General features: G+C 37.1%; 1 protein-coding gene across 2 annotated transcripts in view; it reads right to left on the reverse strand.

The window, feature by feature from the left end:
• Window positions 1-21,493, reverse strand: part of LOC121517550 (microphthalmia-associated transcription factor-like) — a 63,068-nt gene that overhangs the window by 24,482 nt on the left and 17,093 nt on the right. For both annotated transcript variants that reach the window (XM_041799411.1, XM_041799410.1), the window contains exon 2: window positions 9,624-9,861. In XM_041799411.1, coding sequence (XP_041655345.1) covers window positions 9,624-9,861 — 238 coding nt within the window. The remainder of the gene's footprint in view (window positions 1-9,623; window positions 9,862-21,493) is intronic.

The raw sequence follows: 21,493 nt of genomic DNA on the forward strand, positions 1-21,493 counted from the left end.
GGTTGTGAGTTACATCTGCAATGGTCTGCAAGGATGAAACAATGACTGATGTTGATGTTTAAGCATAGTAAAACCCCTCCATTGGTAGTAATACAGTTAAAACTGTAATTATCTTTGGGAGCACAGATGACCTAGTGGTTAGGGTGCACCCCATGTATGCGTGCAGCCCAGCTTCAAGTCCCAAGACCCATGGCTCCTTCCCTCATGTCTCACCCTCATTCTCTTACCCCTATCCACTGTCCTCCTCTGTCATTAAAGGCAGAAAGAAAAACAAAATATATCTTTACTAAAGAAAAAAAAAGCTTTAATAGCAAGAAAAATCCACAGGTTAAATCAGGACATAAAGAAAAACTTCTACATATGAGGACACATTTTGCTCTCTCTGCTCTGTTTGGATGAAAAATAACATCTGATGTTTCTATTTGACACTACTGCCACTCCCTCTCTCTGCTTAATACCCATGTTGATCGCCCACCACTGCTCTGCCCTTTCTGCCCCTCCATGGAGCCTATCCCAGCTGTCATTGGGTGAAAGGTGGGCTACACCCTGGACTGGTCGCCAGTCAATCACAGGGCCGACATATAGAGACAGACAACCAGGCTCGCTCACCCTCACCCCTACGGCCAATTCAGAGCCACCCATTAATGTAACAAGGGGGTGAGAGAAAGCCAGGGTACCCAGAGAGAACCAACGCATGCATTGGGAGAACATGCAAACACACAGAAAGGCCCTGACTGAGAAGTGAACCAGGGACCTTCTTGTAGTGAGGCAACAGCGCTAACTCCTGCGCTGCATTTTCAATCATAACCAAATATTTTTTAATGAAAAATGGGGCAATTTGAAATTGGGATGGAGCAAAATATGTGCAGGATCAAAGCCAGAGACATATCCTTCAAAATAAAAACACATAATAAACATTCTTAATTATGATTTTAATGTTTTTACAAACAAAAAGAACACAGTGCTCTGTGCTGCTAATTTGATTTGTGTTGGTTTTTCAAAAAAACACTGCTGAAAGGATTTTTTGTGACGTATCGTTACTTTATGAACATGCTCTGCACATTATAGTTACACTGTGATAAAACTGATTACTGATATTTTAGATTACAGTAATTGTGGTATGAAACTTTGATGTTGTTTCATATTTAATTGGTTTATCTAGATAAAAGATCACATTTGGTTGTTAGCAGTCCTTGATTTTTTGTCTATTTGATAGCTTGTTTGGAAAGTAATATCTAGACTGACTGATGACTAGTATATAAACGTTTTTAGTTGTAGCCCTACAGTCAGGCTTTTTGTTCAGTTAAGTGGTAGGCTAATCGAAAAAATAAATTAAGTACAATCCGTAAATGTAGTCTTTACATTAAAAGAAGCAGCAGTGTTTTTTCTTCTTGTTTTTGTCCTCAGGGATTTCCTAAATGATCACACATAATTAAATGATCTCACTGCTCTGAGTTCACTGAAGGCCCTCGGGCGCGCAGACCTCAGGGTGGAACGTCTCGGCCTCGTCAGTGCATACTGCAGCTTTTGTTGTGATGAACTGGTCTGAGGGTAGAAAAGTATCTGTTTTTAAAGGGCTGAAACCATGAAACAGATTTCTTTTCATGGTGAGTACACAGAGTGGACACATTAACGCTGACTGGACTGTAACAGCGTCTTTGTTTCTGTCTCTAGCCTCTCTGCGGGGTCGAAACATGGCTGCATTGTTCTTAATCTATAGGAGCTGTCTGTGGTACATATGGAATCACAGCACTGACCTTTTCTTTACCCATCTTCCCTTAATGTACTCTTTCCAAACACACAGCTTTGAAATGACATGAACTGCCAGCTCAGAGCGTCTGCACCCGCAGCAAACAACACAGCTTCTTGTTTATCCACTCGTTTTTTTAAGCCGTCACCAGCCCTGCGGGCATTAGCAACATAGCCCCAATAGACTCATAAACCACACAAAGCGTCCCGCTGTACTGTGAGGGACACTTGTTGGTATTTTTTTTTTTTAACAAGCATGCTTTGGGCATTCCATGATGGTCCAACCCAACCAGGATACATTAAGAAGAATGCCCTCGTTTGCAATGTGGGGCTAGAAGAATAGGCCACTTTGTCTCACAGTTAAGCAGCTAACGTGCTCCGCCGAGGCCACAGACGATAACTGTGATGCTAATGTTTGGCAGCTATTTCAGGGCAACCTGTGGCCTTCTTCACCTCTGACTCATTGTGGAGCCTTTGTGCTGACATTTGTCTGGAAGCACAGAAAATAACTCATATGTCCTTCAATGATCAATGTTGAGCTGGAATTAGCATCAAGACAAGGATGGCAGGTTTTAAATGTGCAGTAAATGTACTTTAAAGCACCTGTGAGGAGGTTTTAACATGTAATGAAACAAAACCAGTGCCTATGTATCACTTACAAAAACAAACCATCAGACCATCGGGGAAAGATTAATTACATCTACGAAGCTATTTTTTAAGCCTGTCACTGCTGCAGGGTAAGGGTCATAAAGTCAATAATGACAAAACCTTCCTACATTCTTTGCAACAAAGATTCACTGTGTACAAATGGGAGTTTAAAAAAAGGAAGGATGATTTTTCTAGTCACAAAAGAAAAATGTACAAGAAGAGGTCAGCAAAGAAGTGAAGTGCACACTTTGTCCACAGGGGGCACCAAAGGAGATCCAACCCTAAAAGTTCTTTACAGGAGCTTTAAGAAACATAGTATAATCACAGTAAAGGACTGTTACAACAATTATAAAGCTGTTATATAAAATAAGGAAGTAAAACATGGGGGATGAAATGTGCTAACTGATGTATCTGTGTTTGTTTTTGATGGTTTTTTGGACTTTTTCCACAATAATTCCTGGTTAAATGTGCATTCAAATTAACAATGCGACCTATTCTCTATCTTTGAGGTCTTTTCAGGTCGCTCTTTCTGCGTTGCACAAATAATTGTGTAATTTAATGAAATTTTATTGTTTTATGTTTCTTTAAAATGATCTTATCCTCTTTAAATATGATGTTAGGCACTCAGATTTTTATTAATATTAGAATACAAAAAATTCAGTATAAATGTAAATACCATTAACTGATTAAAAAAATAATGAAATTAATTTCTAGCTTCGTAATCAATTCATCACAATTAATCGCATATATCAGCAATATGGCATTTCACGTACATTCGATATTAATGGTACTGAAGCAGTCAGAAAGAATATGCTTCTGAAAGGCATCAGTACTCTTTGCAGGCTTTTGAATAGGGCTGGGAAATTAATCACAACTTCGGTTCAATTGCAGTATGCCCCACTACAATTTTCAAATCACAGAAGATGCAACACTTCTTTTTCAAGTTCAAGTTTTTAATCTTTTTCATACAAACATTCTTGTTTTCATGTGCCTTCAAACGAACAGTAAAATCTGTTGTCTATTTTTAACGTCTTTTTGGAATGCTCTTTTTATTACACAATCATGTAACTTAAGCAAATTTCATTGTTTCGTTTTTCTTTAAAATGATTTTATTCCCATTAAGTCTCATTTTTGATTAATTAAGCTCATGGAAGGATTACAAAATGTATGCTGATAATTGGCACTCTGATACCATCACACAACCAGCTAAAGTAGCTTTGTAACTTTGGTTCTGACACATCAAAAAAAAAATATCTGTGCTCATAATTTCTATAGTTTTATAAAACCTACATTGTACAGATCAATGCCAACCTAGATTGACTAGTGAGTAGACAATCTGTCCTTAATTAATCATGATTAATCGCATGTATCAATAACATCGGTAGGATTGCACTCTAGGTACATTTAATAGTAATGTAAAGTCAGAGAGATGATGCTAATGAACAGCATTTTTACAAGCTTTGAAACCAGTGACTTATATTTTAAATTGAACCACAAAGATTGCATATTAATAAATTTCTGAACCTCAGCACGTGTGTTTCTCACTAGAGGCAGTCAGGTAGAGGAGGAGAGGAGACTGAAAGCAGACTGTCCTCTTCCTCAATCTTTCATGCTGTTGATCTTCAGGATGGGGAAAAGTCATGTAAATTTGGAGGCTTTTTGGACAGTTTACAGTTTAATTAACTAAGCCAAAAAACATATTGTACAAATCAAATTAAAATACAAATGTTTCACATGTTACTGTCAGGTGCAAACCTCATCTCTAAAATCACAACTTTTCAGGAAATGGAAAAAAAATTCGCATTACGGCCTTTCACAGCTCAGTTACCAGTATGCATCATTAAATTTTTGATAAATCAGTTTTCCAAAACTGAGCTAACATGTAGTTACGAGGTTTTGGACCACTAAACGACAACAAAGAAGTTACAGGGTTAAGGCACAAGCTTTTTTGTAGAGATGTACAATATTGGATTTTTGCGAATATTTCCAACCTAATTTTAGCTGATACTGATAAAGATACTGATACATATAACTGTATTAATAGTAAAAATGCCAGTCCTTACTGTGGTAGTACTGACCTGTTATTAAAGTTAATTTTTTTCTTCTGCACTCTTCTGAACTAGCTGACTATCAGCAGAAATGTTTATATCTGCTAATACCAACATGATGCCTGCATCCCAACTTTTTTGATACTTTTCACGGGATTTAAATTTGTAAAACCCCACTAACAGACCTAGAGAGTGACCAATAGCACTGATTTATAAGAAAAAAGAACTGAAGACATGAGGTATCTGCCCAACGGTGCCAATTGTTGATCTGACATTGCTGCTATTACAAGAAAAAAGCTTTAAAAAAGATAACCAGTCCCTGCAGATATGAAACTTTCAGCTGATAAATATAAAAGAAATACTGGCGGTAAATATCGACAACATGTATGAATGTGTTTGTGGAGTTTTAGAAAATTTGGACCAAAAGACCTACAGTACGTCAGTTAAAGTCTTCTTCTTTGTTTATCCTAATTCATTGAACTTCAGTAGGTGTACTAAAGACTCGGTTTTAGGTCTGAACTAGGGTTGGGAAATTAATTAAAATTTAGATAAAGTTGTAATATTCTAATATTTCTTTGACCTGGAATGTGGTTCAAAATACCATTTCAATACATTTTTGAGGCAGAGATGTTAAGCTCTACACATCATGGAAACATTCATCTTTGTCTAAAAAAATTAGCAAAACATTCTGCTTTTTTATTTTGTATGTTTGCCTTATTAAAAATGAAAGACATTAAATCATCAGTCCCTTCAATACAACAACTCATATCAAATTTGTGATGAGTCAGAATAATCACAATAAGACATTTTTTTTTAAATTGTTCAGCCTTAGTTTAACCTACCAAATATTAGTTGTAATATAAAATGATTTATTGCTTTTTTTGTTGAGAAATACTTGAGTGTGTCTGAACCAAGGTTATAATAGCTTTGGATTTTTCATTATTTTTTATTTTCATTTAATTTTCACTTCCTGTTTTTAATTTCAGTTTAGTTTTAATAAGTTTTTACTGCTGATTTATTGATTTAGTTTGGTTTAGGGTTTTTTTTTTTTTTTTTTTCAAAAATGCTTTGTTATAGTTTTTTTCAGATAGATGTCAAGGCTGAATGAACATCATGCATGTTTAAAAACATATTCAAACAGGCAACTCTTCACTTATCATTTTATTCATTTAAAGATAATAATCAAATATAAAACTAGCACTATGTAAAGTCTTAACCAATCAAATCAGGCCATTTTACTCATTACATTTTACCTAGGCTTGGGTGTAGGTGCCAGTCAGTACGGTTGTGTCAAAGGCTAAAACTAAAGATATTTCATCTCTATTTTTATTTTATTTTAGGTAGTCTAGTAAGTGCACTATGCAGTTTGAGTTAGTTTTCAGTTACTGCAGTGTTAATTTTGACAGCTATTTTTAATTTATTCTGAGTCTTTTGATTATATGTCTTTTAGTTTTAGTCACATTTTAGTCATGTCTACCCTTTTTAGTTTTTGTCTAATTTTAGTCGACAGAAAGTCAAAAACATTTTAGTCTAGTTTTAGTCCACAAAAGGTCCTCATATTTTAGTCTTTACTTTTAGTCCAAGCATTCATTCTCTTGCCTAAATCTGGTACCAAGTCATGGTAGTGTGTTTTATGCACCCTGCCAAACTTGGGGTCCCTGCTTTCTACTGCTAAGAGGCAAAAGAGATACAGATGCATTGTTTTTTTGAAAGATTTACACATAGTGGAGAAATATCACAGATTGTAAATGTCCGACGAAAACTACATTGCATTCTTGTCTAGTTTTAGTCATCGTAACTAAAACTAAACTTACTTTGTGTCAGTTTTAGTCATCACAGATCTATTTTTGTTAGTCTTAGTCTAGTTTTAGTTGTGGAAAAAAGGCTGTTGATGAACATTTTTGGTCATAGTTTTAGTCGAAGAAATTAACACTGGTTTGTTGGTTAAACTTAGTTTTTATTTAGTTTCAAAAGTGATTTTAGTTCACTATAATAACCTTTGTCTGAACTACATTTCTATCACTAGTGTCAGGCCAAAACCTCCAATCTCATGATGTTACTATCTTTTTTATTATCAAACAGTTCCCTTCCGTGCGGGTTTTACAAAATTTACACCACTATAAAGTGCTAAAAGATGCTATCAGCATTTAGTGTCAAAATTAATAGAAAAACACAGCATTTTTTACATTCACTGAAAAGTGGTGATATTGGAGACAGGAGGTTTTGGCCTGACAGTAAAATGTTGGTATTGTTACGGTATTGGCTAAAATAACTTTAGAAATACAGGCACATATAGTATATTAGGGCTGGGTAATAAATCAGTTTTATTGAAAAAAATAGTTTTTTGGAAAAATTCTGAAAACTGAGATTTTCCTCTTAAAGCTAACTGTAATAACACCTAAAGTCAAAGCTACTGAGACACTTTAATTTGTGGTAGTTCTGTTGACCACAATACACCTTTTCTTATGCAATGCTTATTCATTTATTTATTTATTGAACATTAATGAACATGAACATGTAAATGTGTCAGATTGTAGCCATAGGCCAAACACATCTGTAGCCCCCAGCAGGCTGATGGTACACAAAAAACCGACATAAAACCCGACACACTCATGCATAGCCAGTGCTCTTTCAAAGAAATTACAATTTCACACTGCTTTTAGTTCAGGTTGTGAAATTGATGATGGACTAAATAAACAGAGAAATGGTGAATACTGTTCTGATGCTCTTGTTTGCTTTGTGGGTCACACAGAGATGTCAGCATTCACTTTAGTCTGTTTCTTAAGCAGATAAAAACTTTCAGACCCTGAATGCTCATCTAAATAATCCCCCTCCAATAGTTCACAGCTTTCACTTTTGCCAGTAAAGGGAAATTTAGTTTCCTTTTGTTAAATACTACAAATAGAAACAAATGCTGCTGGGTTCTGCCATTGGCTGTTGTTTTTTTTTTTTGTTTTTTTTTGTGAAAAAAGAATTATATAGAAAATACAGCATGAAGCCATTACAATAAATAACTTAAAAATAAAACAGAATATTAAAATATGTGATGTTTAAGAAGTTTAATTATGAGATGAAAATATGCATTTGTATCAAATATCTTTTTGCCTGAATTGAAATATCTTTGCATAATTTCTGATGCATACTGGTCACGAGCTTCTCTCATTGTATAATCCAAATGAATTGTACAATTTGTACTTTGGGGGTTGACGAGTACTTTGTTCTTTTCATGGCACCATAAATCCTTTGAAAAAAATCTACAAATCATTTTTTAACCCTTTTAGGAAGTTATCCTACACAAATTTCAAAGCCATGTTTTTTTTTTCTCTTAAATATGCCGTGGAATGAAAGCAGTGGGAGCTAATTATGAGCATTCTTCACTGAATTAGTGTTCGGTGTGTGGTAAGGCTGTGCTCGCCTTTGTCTTGATCCCTAAACTGATCCCTTACTTATTCCCCAGAAGGTTAGAGGTCACTTGGTTAATTAAGGGTCCAATCAGTCTTTAGATAAACTCATCTGAGCTTAATGTTTGCACTTTTTGAGGTCCAGCAGCTCTGCCTGGTACCCCTGAGCTGTGTGTGGACTGTGCTAATCTACCCACAGACAGGGGAGCAGGTTAACCCAGCTCAACAGCGCCAAGCTGGAACGGCCTTTTCATTTGAGGGCTTCAGTCAATGAAGAATGTCTGTAAGCTGCAGCCAGAGCAGAGAAATTACTCTAACTTGATGTATTGTACGTGGGACGAGGGGTCTGGGGGGATGGGGGCGTCCTAAACCTCTCAAAGAGCTGCAGATTATGGGGAGTAAGTAATGTTTACGCTGCATGAGGAGGGAAGTGTTTTCAATGGATATACTGTATTTGTCCGGCGCTGCTGGCCCATGCCACACACATCCAGGGTGCTGAAAGTGGGGCTGAGCAAGTAGCCATGAAATCTCTGCATGTATTGTTGATGGATTGAGTTAAACAAAGATTATTTAACAGATCCCAGAAATCATTACTTTATACTCAACTTAATGTGATGCAAAAAACTTTAATGCAGCCTTAAGAGAAGGGGGATTTTAACTCAAATGTAAACATTACACACAGAAAGGAGAGCAGCTACATTAAACTTCTTATTCATATTTTTAACAGCTTTGCCCGAGGTTGCATTAGATCTAAATTACTCCACTTTTACTTTAAAAATGCACATTTGATGTTGAGTAAAAGTCAACAAGGTAGATCTCTACAAAAGCAGTTCAGAAACTTTCCCAAAGTGCAAAACATTCTTTAAAAAATCAATTAAAACAACAAAACTGAAATCAAAAAAACACTAAAAACTCCTTAGAGAGAACTTTAAAACAAATGCATACGCATTTACAAGTACGTGCCACCATGAAAACTCACAAACATATGTTTAATCTCTGCAAAAAGTAAAGATAAATCTTTCCAAAGAAGACCAAACTCACTACAAGAGAGTTCAAGCAACCCATTCATTTTTTTATCAGGAAATAAACAAAAAAGAAGAGAATCCTTAAATCTGCATACAGTGCAAATCTTTCCAGATAACGAAAATAACAAAAACCAGACTCTTTTAAAGCCTAATTTAGAGCACAATATGCAAGAAAAGTGATTACATGTGACCACAAAAGTTCTGCACATGTTCCCCAGCGCACAACTCAGAACAAACATTTCCAAGAAATCACACTTATCACAAAAATAACTTACATACAAAGCAGACAAAAAAGTAAAACTCACCAAACTGCCCGGTTAAAATGTGCCTTCATACACAGCGCTCTCTACTCGTACAGAAAATCTCAACAGTCTCCTGTCCCTCGGACTGCCAACGAATCAAAGCTATGAAAAGATGTGAATCTAGCTGAGCAAATAGGATTAAAGATGGCTAAACCCAAATGGCTGGAAGCACAGCATGCATTAAAGAGGAATTCTCTCAGGAAAGATAATCCCCATATACGCATTTTAACACACTTCACTCACTCCCCTTTTTTTTCCTCCTTTTTTTTTCTTGTAGTTGTAGTAAAACCACAATTGCTTGACCGTCCACACACACATGGCTCAATAACTCTATAAATACAGCTCTGCATGGGCTGAAGCGGTGACACATGCAGCGTCTAAATCCAGAGGTGGAAACTTTAAGAAATCACACATGTTGCACTCATTTCCAGACCAGAAGCGCCCTCTTACCTTTAACACCTCCATGGGCACCTGTGCAGCTGGGGGCAAACTGGCCGTCACGCTGACATTGATGGCAGGGGTCTGTGCCACGGTGCTTTGTGGGTACTGCGAGGCCTGCTGTCTCTGTTGCTCTCGCCGCTCCTGCTCTTGAAGCTGCTCCCGCATCAGCTGCTGCCGCAAGAGGATGCGTGATGTCATGGCCGAGGAGCTCAGTGGGGGCTTGGAGGAGCTGTGCTGGTCTGACGGGCTGCCGCAGGAAAGGAAAAAAAAAAAAATCAGAAAGAGAGACGGGAGATAGAAAGGGGAAAGCAAAGGGGTGATAACAGAGAGAGGGGAGAGGGAGGTCAGAGGAGGAAAGAGAGGTCAAGCAAGAGAGACAAGAGAGGAGGAGATTAGGAGGAGCAGAGAGGAGAAGAAAGAAGATGAAGAGAAGGCAGATGTAATAAAAGGTCAGCGTGAAAGTGGCTGCAGGGGTGAAGATCAAAGGAAACAACTGAACTTTAAAGCTGAAACAATTACTCCATTAAATGAACAGTCAATGAAAAAGGACAAAAATCTGACTATATTTGTAACATTTGAGAAGTGCTGACTTCAGCAGGCACAAAACACTATAGAAACTTGAGTATCAGCCTGTTGGTAATTCTTGTAAAAATCAAATGATATCTATAGCATTATAAACACCACAGCAACAAAGACAGAAGGCAAAGTCTTACAATACTGGCTAGTGTTTTGCTTATTGATAAAGCTTTAGCTTTATGTTAAAAATTTAACAAAGGATCTATCAATTATCAAAAGAAAGAGATTATATTGTACTTTGTACAGAAAAAAATCTCACTAAATGTCAACAACATTGCAGCTTATGATACCAAAGAACAGATAAAATACCATGATACAATATGGATAAATAAATAAATAAATACTACAATACAAAACAATGTGATACTGATACTGACACTTGTCTGCTTTTTATGCAATACCATAAATACAACAAAATAAAATACTCAGACTTAGGTATCAGCCTATGATAAGAGACCAGTATATGATATGAAATAATGTGATATGAAATTATACCAACAGGACACTATAGTTTGATAGATTCAGAGCTTTATGACAGCATTTCTCAACCTTTTTGTCTGTTGAGACACCCTTTAAAAATGTGGAGAATTCTTGTCAAGATGTATGAATTGAAAACACCACGAATCAAAAAGTCATGTAGACTTTGGTGCATTTCAGCACACAAGCCTGAGTGAAAAATATGCATGATTTTTTAACCCAGTGCCTACTGACACAAGCCTACTTATTTGCTGACCCTGACACTGATGTGATTATAGGAAAAGGGCATATGTGAACATTTAGATTATGCCAGGGTAGCTGATAGTCTGCATATTCAAGGTCATTCTTGGTTGAAATTTAAAGCAGGGGTTTTCAAAGTGTGGGAGAGAGAAAAGCATTCCTTCAGTGGACCCCCACCTTCATAAAGATTCAGACTGAAAAAAAAAATTAAACAACCATATTTTTGATATTTTGGTCTGCAAAAGTTCTTTAACGTCCGTCTTTCCTAGGCAATCAGTTATTTGGTTCCAGTACTGAATTTATTGCCAATACCACCTGATTATTATGCTCTATACTCTTATTTAGTGGAAGCTATAAGTTTTCATCTGTATATTTGATGCTGGATTGTATAACTGCAGACAATCCTCCACCTTCAGCCTTTCCTGCTTTTGATCAGTGACCGAAATTCCTTTTTCCTTTTACTTCCTGTTAAAAATTCCTCTAGTTTGGTCACTAGACTTTTTGCTTGGTGTTAAGACGGCCCCAAGGTTTACACAGCCTTATGCTGTCATTAGCTTGTACATCTTAGCAAATTAAACACTGTGACATGAGCATCATCGGGATCAATGCAGGAAAATCCTAACTCTAATAGTTGACTCTATAGCATAGTCCCTAAAGTAGCTATAAGTCTATCAATTTTGCTCCATGCACAGCAGAAGTTAGCAAAGCAAAGCACCTTTTTATCATGACATGATACGGTCCTATATGATTAGATATGATATGATACATAAGGTAAGGTATGGTACGAAACAGGGTTATGTGATATTTCACAAAGCAATGCAATGTATGACTCAATTTAATGTCACATTATGTATACACAATGAGGTACAACACAACACAGAGGCTTGAGTATGAGTAAGATATGGTCACATGACACACTATGATATGAATTAAGTGTAGGTGGCATTAATTTATTATGACAATATACAGTAATATAATACTGAGGACAGGACAGGACAGGATTAGATAGGATACAACATGATATTAGGATTCATTAGTGAAATATGCAATAAAACAATATGATACTAAGTCTTCAGTATGCACCTTTATGGTAGAATGAGGTATGATATATGATACTGAGTCTTCAGACTAAGCCTATGTGGTTGCTCTTTGGTCTTTGGTGCTGTGACTGAAACAGAATTATTTATTTGTTTATGTATTTATGGTTGGTATTGTTCGGATTTTTTCTGATACCTGTGCTAAATCAATTAGATTTATGCAGTGTCAAAACAGTGCCTGAATAAAAACTTTAATGAGGAAAAATGTGGCAAATTAGATTACATCGCAATATGGCCTGCTGGAATATTTCTTTACCCTGAAGTGTGTCAAAATACCAGCTTGATTCAACGGTTTTTGCAGTAGAGATGTTTTGGTTTACACATTTTTGCTTTTACCTGCATTCATTCAAGTGTCTATTTTTATAATAGTTTACAAAAATCCTACTTTTCCTGTTCATGTATATGATTTTCTTTATCAAAATGAGAATAACATAAAAGCATATCATCCCCTTCAGTATGGCAATTGATATCAATTTTGCCATTTGAGCCAAAATCAGGATTAAATTTTTTTTTCAAATCATTTATCCTTATTTTATTTTTTTATCTAATGTTGTGCTGGTTATAGTATACAATAAAATATTGCTTGTGTTTGTTGAATAATGCATAAGATGAGGAACCTCTAACATAATCACCTTTTAAATTGCAATCGCAGTATCAGGGGGAATAAAATCGCACTTAGATTATTTTCACAAATTTTTCAGCTCTAAAAAACGTGTGTGGAAAGTCAGCGGGAGAATAAAAGCTGTCTGGTATTGTAAATGATTCACAGCAATATCTTTAAAAGATGCAAGTCAAACATGGGATAAGAAAAAGAAACCGGGGTAACTTAACACATAAATCACACCAGTTCTATTAAGTATTTCTTGCCTTTCACTGGGTGGCAGGGTATAAAAAGGAAGTTTCAACATCTGTGTTGTAATTCAGATGGGTAGGTATTGAATGTTTTGGTACCGGTACCATGTTGATACCAGTTTTCGATAGTCATCCCTATTCAAGGCTGCATCAGAAGGTAATGGTGCTAATAAAATAAATACTTGAACATTTCTACTGGGTTCATTGTGCTTTGTGAATCTCAAACTGGGTAATTATTAAATATGTAGCAGTAAATGGTTATCCAGACACATTACAGGACACCAACACATCGAGATTCATCGTTACATGCACTTAAATATTGAAGTAAAAATGAAAAGCCTTTGAGTTTTTGACAAATTATGCACTTAGACATTCTTTGGGGATATAGGATGACTGGATCAGCATTTTTCTTTATAAGAAAAAATAAAGAAATTAATGATTAGGGTAGCTCTTCTTCTCTGTACATAGTTTTTATCTCTTATAAAGATAAATATTATCTACAGCTCTTCAGTGTCAAAGCATCAATTAAAACACATTTACCCAGTGCTAAACTATCTGATGATTTTGGAGAGCATCCAACTGCACTCACTGAAGTGTTTCTGTAACATTTGAGGCACTTACACACAGCCGAAAGAGGAAGAGTTTACATAAAAGGTTGCTTCAGTTTTCCCACTCTTAAATTAGATGGCTGCTCCCCAGACAGCGTCCTGCAGTCCTAAAATAGAGAGCCTCTGCCGAAGCAGAAGTGGTGGGTATGAAGCCCTCGTGGAGTGAGTGATCCCTTTGACAAAACTCAGTAAAACGTCTGGCCAATCCAGCTGTGCAGTAATCGCACTAATTAGCCAGCCGGGTCAAACACAGCTCCGGTCTACAGCGTATTCAGCCCCCAACATACCATAACTCTCCCCCCAGAGCTGCGTATAATCTCATTGTCTGATACCACACCCGCTGAACTCTGCACAAATACACCACAAATTCAAATATAAGCAACATTTTGGGACCGTTATATAAAGCCAAATTAGATAAAACCAGCACTTTCACTGTTAAGAAGAATATAAGCGGTCCCATTCATAATGAGGACAATGCTGATCTTATTAAACTGATTATTGATCCTGGATAAATCAACAGTAGATTAATCCACTGAATTGTAGTAAAACAAAGGCTGTAGCTTGTTCTCTGAAAGCGCTGCAGCCGTTTGGGACTCTCAATCCGACAGCTCCCTTTTTCTTGTTCCTTTGTTCTAACTCCAATACATAGAATCAGATTTAGTGTTCGTATGCATAATTCCTTTGTCTATGTGACTTTAGGCGATTGTGTGTTTCCTTTCATCCTGTGAGTTTCAAACAAAAGTCACTGGAGCCAATGTTGATTTTTTTAATTCAATTCAACCGCCAGAGCTGAATCCTTTGATTTCTTTTTTTTTCTTTTCTTAATCTGCTTCACTGTTCAGGGTTTGAATCTCAAGACAACAGAGTTTCATTTTATTACCCCTCTACTGGAATACACTGAAAGGTGAGTTTCTTATAAAATACAGCAGGAAAAACTAATATTGACCTTGTTTATCTTGTCAAGAGCAGTCAGGTCTAGAACAGGCCGTCCTCATAAACTTAGTGACCGTGGAAGAAGGAGACTAGTGAGAAAGGCCACCAAGACACCTATGACTACTCTGAAGGAGTTACAAGCTTCAGCAGCTGAGATGGGAAAGACTCTGCTTACGACTGTTGCCCTGGTTCTTCACCAGTCAAAATTTATAGGACAGTGGAAAGAGAACGCCACCAGTGAAGAAAACTCATATTCAATTTTGACTAGAGTTCACCAAAAGACACGTGGGAGGCTCTATAGTCAAGTGGAAGAAAGTTCTTTGATCTGATGAGAGCAAAATGGTCCTTTTTGGCGGACATCAAACACTGCACATCACCACAAACACACCATCCCCACTGTGAAGCACGGTGGTGGCAGCATCATGCCAGGGGGATGTTTCTCAGCAGTAAAAGTAGAGGGTAAAATGAATACGAAAAAAGAATTGGAATTTTTTTAACCCGATAAAAGACCCATTGAGATCGAGATCTCTTTTACAAGGGTGACCTGGCCAAGAGGTCAGCAGCACACGTCATAATAAATAATCATATTCAACAATTAGTAGGCAATATGTTAGAACACACAATAAAATTAGAGGTAGATCACATTGGAAGTGCAGCAGTAGAAATCACAATAACAATTTAAAAACACAAGCACTGTACCAATGTCTCATATTGTTTGTCAATTAAGATAGAGCAAAAGTGTTCCAGTGAAATAAGATCTGACATTTTCAAGTCAGACTGGAGAGTATTCCATGCTGATGGGGCAGCAAAACTGAACGCTCTTTTCCCCTGTTCAGTCCTGACTTGAAAAGGGCTGATCTCTGTGAAACAGAGCTTGAACAGTTTTATAAAGAACTTGCAGGGTCTAGGGGTGAATATTTATGCAGTCACTTATTTTAGCTTACATTCTCATTTTTATTCTTTGTAGAAATCTGTTTTCACTTTAACATTGAAGATTTTTGGGGAATTTTTTCACCAAAAAAGTCAAATTAAATTGACAATGATTGATTTATGAAATCAATAAAAGGGTAAAGAATCCAATGTGGTGAATATTTTTGTAGGCATTGTAACTTCTTTGGCTAAATCTGAGTCAGATTAATTCAAAGTTTAGCAGTACGCATGTCTTAGTAACAGCATGGTATGGCAGTTTTTTTAACTAGAAAATGGAAATAAAGTTGTATGTAGGCTGTCGAGGGTTATACTCACATATCACGACGCGTTCAAAGTGATGAGTAGCCATATTAAGCACAATATTAATCTGTAAAGAGGAACGAAGGCTGGCGGAGCTAGCTGCTAACTTTAGCCATGCTCTACTCAGCAAATGACACAATGATCCTGTGATGGATTTGACTGCTTTCTAAGCATATTCTCCACTTTTGACTAGTCTGTTAAACGTGATTCAAATGCATGTTTAGACAAAAAGGGACAAAGCTTCCAGGAAACATCCTTAGATCAAACATTAAAATGAGATTTCCCAAAGATTTGGTTCTCTCATTGTCGATAAAACTAAACAAAAAAATGCTTACGGAGAACTGTGAGATGAGTTTAAGCTGTGACTCTGAACATAATCTGGTCCTGACCAGGTTAGACTCCATTACCATGGGAATCTAGAGCCAACTTCATGGGACAGAAGACCCTGACTTTAGGCTAAACACCCTGGATTATCCTCTTACTTTGCTTCATGGTACAACCCTAAAGGAAGAAATTCCAAAAGTAAACATCCCTTCTGTTTGTTAACAGTAAAACTCCAGTCTTCACCTTTAAGATGCGACAGTCTTTCTTTTACACTTAAGAATGTAGACATTAGCAGATATTAGCTAAAAAAAGGCAAATATCCATATCTGCAGTTATCAAGATTTCTGCCGATATTTACATCTGATACTTGGGCTGTGAATATCAGCTTATATCGACTGTAAAATTTGGCCATATACTAATAAATTAGTAGAATTTTAGGAGGGACCAACAGACCTATGTAAGTTGAGATCTTTTTCTATATTCATCCTCGTTCTTTAAACTTTAAAGTGTGTTTTAAGAAAAAAAGTTTATTTCTTTTTCCTCCTTAAACCTTAAGTTTTGTCCAAAGGACTGAATTTTTAGTTACATATTCAAATATCAGTATCGATATCGGTTAAAATAAATCTGTAAATATCAGCATATAAGCAATATTATCCATTCCTAAAAACAATACATCAGGCTTCTATGCACACAAACTCAACAGCTTGCCTTTAGTGTTTGTATGTGTTGAAAGTAAGCTTTCAGGTTAAAAAACACTCCTCAACAGACCTTAAAATAGGTACATCATCTACATAAAATTTGCATTTCTTTCACTTTCTTTGCCTTATCCAAGACTCAGTGACAGCAGAAGATTTTTTAAACAGCTTCACTTCTGCTTCCCTCAGAGTTTACACCACCGTCTAACAAGAGACATTTTAAGCTTCTGGCCTTAGTTTCTAAAACGTTATCACACCGTCAGCTACACTTGGAGTCAAACACTTTCTTTAACGCTTTAACACACTAAAACAACTCAAAGGTGAAGAAGCACCTCTACACACCTGAGAGGATGCACCTGTTTCTGTCTCAAACCAAGGCAGATGACTGCTGTCTTTACCAACTACAGCTGCCTTTAGTAGAGCAGTACTAAGTGGGATAAATAAGAAACAGCTGGAGGAGCATTTACAACTATTTAGGTTAATATGCAACAGGTCAGCAACATGACTGGGTATAAAAGGTGCATTTTAGAAAGGTAGAGTCTCTCAAAAGTAAAACTGAGCAGAGGTTCACCAATGTGTTAAAAACTGCATCTAAAAATTGTGGAACAATTTCAGAAAATGTTTCTCAAAGTAAAACTGCAAAGACTTTGAATATCCACCATCTTCAGTACTTATTAATATCAAAAGATTCAGAGAACCTGGACAATCTCCATGTGCACGGGACAAGACTGAAGGTCAATATTGGATGCTTGTGATCTTCTTATCCTCAGGCAGTACTGCACTAGAAACAGGCATGATTCTGTACTAGAAATCCCTGCATGAGCTCAGGAACACTTCCAGAAATCATTAACCATCAATACAGCTCAACCTGCCATCCACAAATGAAAGGAAAAGCTGTTTCATACAAGAAAGAAGCCATATGTGAACTTGATCCAGAAATGCTACTGTTCTGGTCAGATGAATTAAAATTTGAATTTCTTTTTGGAAAACATGGCCGCAGTGTCCTGCAGACTAAAAAGGAGAGGAGCCATTGAGCTTGTTATCACTGAGCTGATACAACACATTATACTGAGATTCATAAACTGTGTAAGACAAACATATACCAAGTGAACATATAGATTTAACTTGAGTGAACACTTTTATGAGGCTCAACTTAAATAGTTGGCACAACTATTTTTGGCCGAGCCAACTCAAAGATAAATTGGAAAAATGTTCTGCCAACTCAACATTTTTAGCTATGAGCATGTTATGTTTACTGAACAGCAATATGATGTTTTAAGTTAGGCCCCACAACACAAAAGATGTGAAACTTGTCACTTAACTATTTTATGGCCCTCATATTTGTTTTTACAGTGTTGCATTAGTGCCTATGGCATGGGCAGCTTACACATCCAGAAATGCACATTCAATGCTGAAAAGTATAGAGAGGCTTTAGGGCAACGTATGCCCCCATCCAGACAATGTCTCTTTCAGGGAAGGCCTTCCATATTTCAGCAAGACAATGCTAAACCTTGCATCATATCCATCACAACAGCAGAGCTTCGCGGTAGATTAAGAGTCCAGGTGCTGACCTGGGCTGCCTGCAGTCCAGACATTTCGCCAACAAAAAACATTTGTTGCATTATAAAATAAAAAAGTCTGGCAAATAATACCCAGGACTGTTGAGCAACTATGGGGCGTTTCCACTATGACTTTTGGCCACGCCAATCCAAATCAAACTGTGCTGATTTACTTTTCCATCAACAGTTTGGCCATGCTGGACTACACCCAGCTGCTCATAGAATGGTCCTGCTCTGGACCAGGGCCCAAGTGCATCCACCCATCTCCAAGTGTGCTGTGTTGATGTCTCAGTGGATCGCCAGCATTTTGGGAAGATATGTTTACAAGGCCTTCTTTATGAAGATGAACTCAGAAGTATCCGCAGAAGTCTTTGATTGTACCGGCGTATCATCCACGTGCAACCAGCGTTTTAGGAACCTGAAAATGCTACTTCTTGAAACTAAAGCCCAGAGTGAACAAATCTATATATGCCAACAGTTTCGTTGTGTACGTACAACCAAGCAAATCTTTTCTGAAACAATTACGTCACAGCCCACTTAACCTGCGTCCTCGAGCCCAGCCAACAGATTACATGATTGTATTTGTGTCTCCTGCCCCTCTACTACCACCGAGAGAAACAAATGGTCATGGAGACCAGCATACGCCACGTGTTGTTAGATCCATTCTGGAGCGCAACCAGGAGAAAGTTTCGGTAAGAGAAAAGTTTTGGGTATGCTTGCTCCATAATTTTTCTCTGCTTTTAATGCATTTCCGTGGCAGCATTACAGTGCTACTTAAATGCCTGACATATATACTATGTCGTTTTGAATGGTTTCATGCTTACTGGGACACTTCTTGAAAGCATGCTGTGTTTGGGAAAAACTTTTTCAAAACAGAAATATAACCTGTTCAGCTCCTTGTGGAAAAGGCCTACATAGCAACTGCTGCACCAAACTCTGAAATACCTGCCGAATTACCAATCAAAGAAGAAGAAAATTTGAAGGTTTGCAAAAGCCAACTCTTGGACAGCCAAAGACACAAAACAAAACGTCATCAGCTCTCGACGTCCCCCCAAACGTGTTACTTGGTTGTGGTAGAAAAGCTAATCCCCTGCAGCGTCCGGCAGGCATGCCAAGTCGAACCAAATAGAGCCAAGCCACTCAGTCTAATGGAAAAGCCCATTTAGAATCCTATAACAGACAACAATGCAGTGTTAATTTTGACAGCTTTTTTATTTTAGTCTTAGCCTTTTGATTACATGTCTTATAGTCGCATTCTAATCATGTCTGCCCTTTTTAGTTTTAGTCTAGTTTTAGTCGACAAAAACTCAAAAACATTTTCGTCTAGTTTTAGTCCATAAAAAGTCCTCATATTTGATACAGATTTTTATGATACCTCTATCTTATCAATATGATCAATAAATTACTAAAAAAAAAAAAACACAATCTGATAAATAATTTTAAAAAATGCCCTCAAGTGGATTATCAGTTACCAAAAACATATAATATATCCACTGAGATACACAAAATATACATGTTAAAGTTCATGGAAATCTGGATTTTTTTTTTTTTTTTGGATTTTAGTAGAAAGTTAAATAATCATTTCAGTCCCAAAAATTAGAATTTTCTGGCTATAATTTGTGTGTTGGCTTTAATGGGTTAATCTAGTTTTAGTCATGGAAAAAAAAGGCTGTTGATGAACATTTTTAGTCACAGTTTAAGTCGACGAAATCAACACAGCAAAAATGGGACAACATTCCTCTCCTGGAGCTCCAGCAACAGGTCTCAGATTTAACTGTTATTAAAATATGGATTTGGGAAATTTACAAATCATTGCATTTTGTTTTTTATTCACATTTTACACAAGGCTCCAACTTTTTTGGAATTGGGGTTGTAAATAAAATATGCCTTTATTATTTCTAAAAATAGTTACTCTAAAATATACTGCAGGACCAGTGGTTAAACTACCAGCAGCCACATCGAATATTTTTATAGTGTTTGTGTTACACAGTGTGATTAATGGAGAGTTGTAACATCTTGTGATTTTCTTTTGTAAATTTGTAATAATCAGATTGACTTCTGTGTGTTTTATAATAACCAGAAGTCTCTACGCTCCACTTCTCTCTCTCTCTGTTTCTTCCTCTCCATTGTATGATGGCTTTTTGCCAAACAGACCACTGAAACACATAAAAAGCTCTTTTGTCCTTTTTAACTTTTTCACTCGTGTGTGTGTGCACACCTCCTTGCATGTTTGTGTGTATCTCAAAGGGAAAAAAAGCACAAAAAACAATGGATGTTCAGTGTTGTGGAGCCCCACCCACCCAACTCATGATTCCCTCTGAGTCTGCTCACTACGCTGCTCCATCAAACTCGCATTCAGGGCAACAATCAGAGCTGGATGTTGGGTTAAATGTCAACAATTAGAGAGAAGAAGAGACAGTAAGCAGAGTCAAAACACTGAACCTCTACAACTACTACTACTGCTGTAAATGATTGAAGGTAAGAGCTCTGCCTATTGGTCAATAATGGTATAACAATAGCCTCATTTAAAGGCAATGTTGCATCAATTCCTCTCACAATCTTAATCTAAAAAGGTGAGCATAAATTGTCAAAAATGACTCAAAATCCTTAAAATTTTACAGATTTTATGTTAGAAATCAACTAATTTCAATCAAGTCAACATCTATCTAGAAAACATTAAATTATTTTTTATTAAGCAGAATGAGTTTAAGCCAAAACTACAACACACAAATCAAGCCACACACAAAAGTTGCTGTTTATACTTTCCACCCGTAGCTCTTTGCCCACTGTCCTTCATGTTGAAAAGCACAATCTGCTTTCCCACAGGCCAACAACGTCCCTAATCCCAAGGCTCAATACTCACTGAGTGTCAAATGAGCAGGGTCTGTACACTTGCACTCCTACGGCCTCCATATTTGTTTGTTTTCTCCTGAAGGTGCACTACCCGCCCTTGGAGAGCACTGAAAGTCACGCCGGTTGAGCGGCGCTGAAAGTGTGTCAGAGGGGGGAGGCTCCGGGGCCCTGTCGCGAGTCTCCAATCGCCGCTCAGCATGTGAGACGGAGGACCGGCCCCGTCCAGTGAGAGGGAAGAGCAGAGGAGAGCAGAGAGGAGAGGAGGGTGACACACTGCCCATCAACATGCTGCTTTAAAACCACTCAGATACTGTTTCACTTGTATGTGTTTCTGCTGGTCAGTGGACGCTCAGCAACAAAGTTTTAGGAGCTTCAACAATCTGTGAAATGTCAGCTCCTTGCCAGCTAAGGACCAGCACTGTTTCCTACTTTGTA

Source organism: Cheilinus undulatus, linkage group 11, assembly GCF_018320785.1.
Source record: "Cheilinus undulatus linkage group 11, ASM1832078v1, whole genome shotgun sequence".
Lineage (NCBI taxonomy): Eukaryota > Metazoa > Chordata > Actinopteri > Labriformes > Labridae > Cheilinus > Cheilinus undulatus.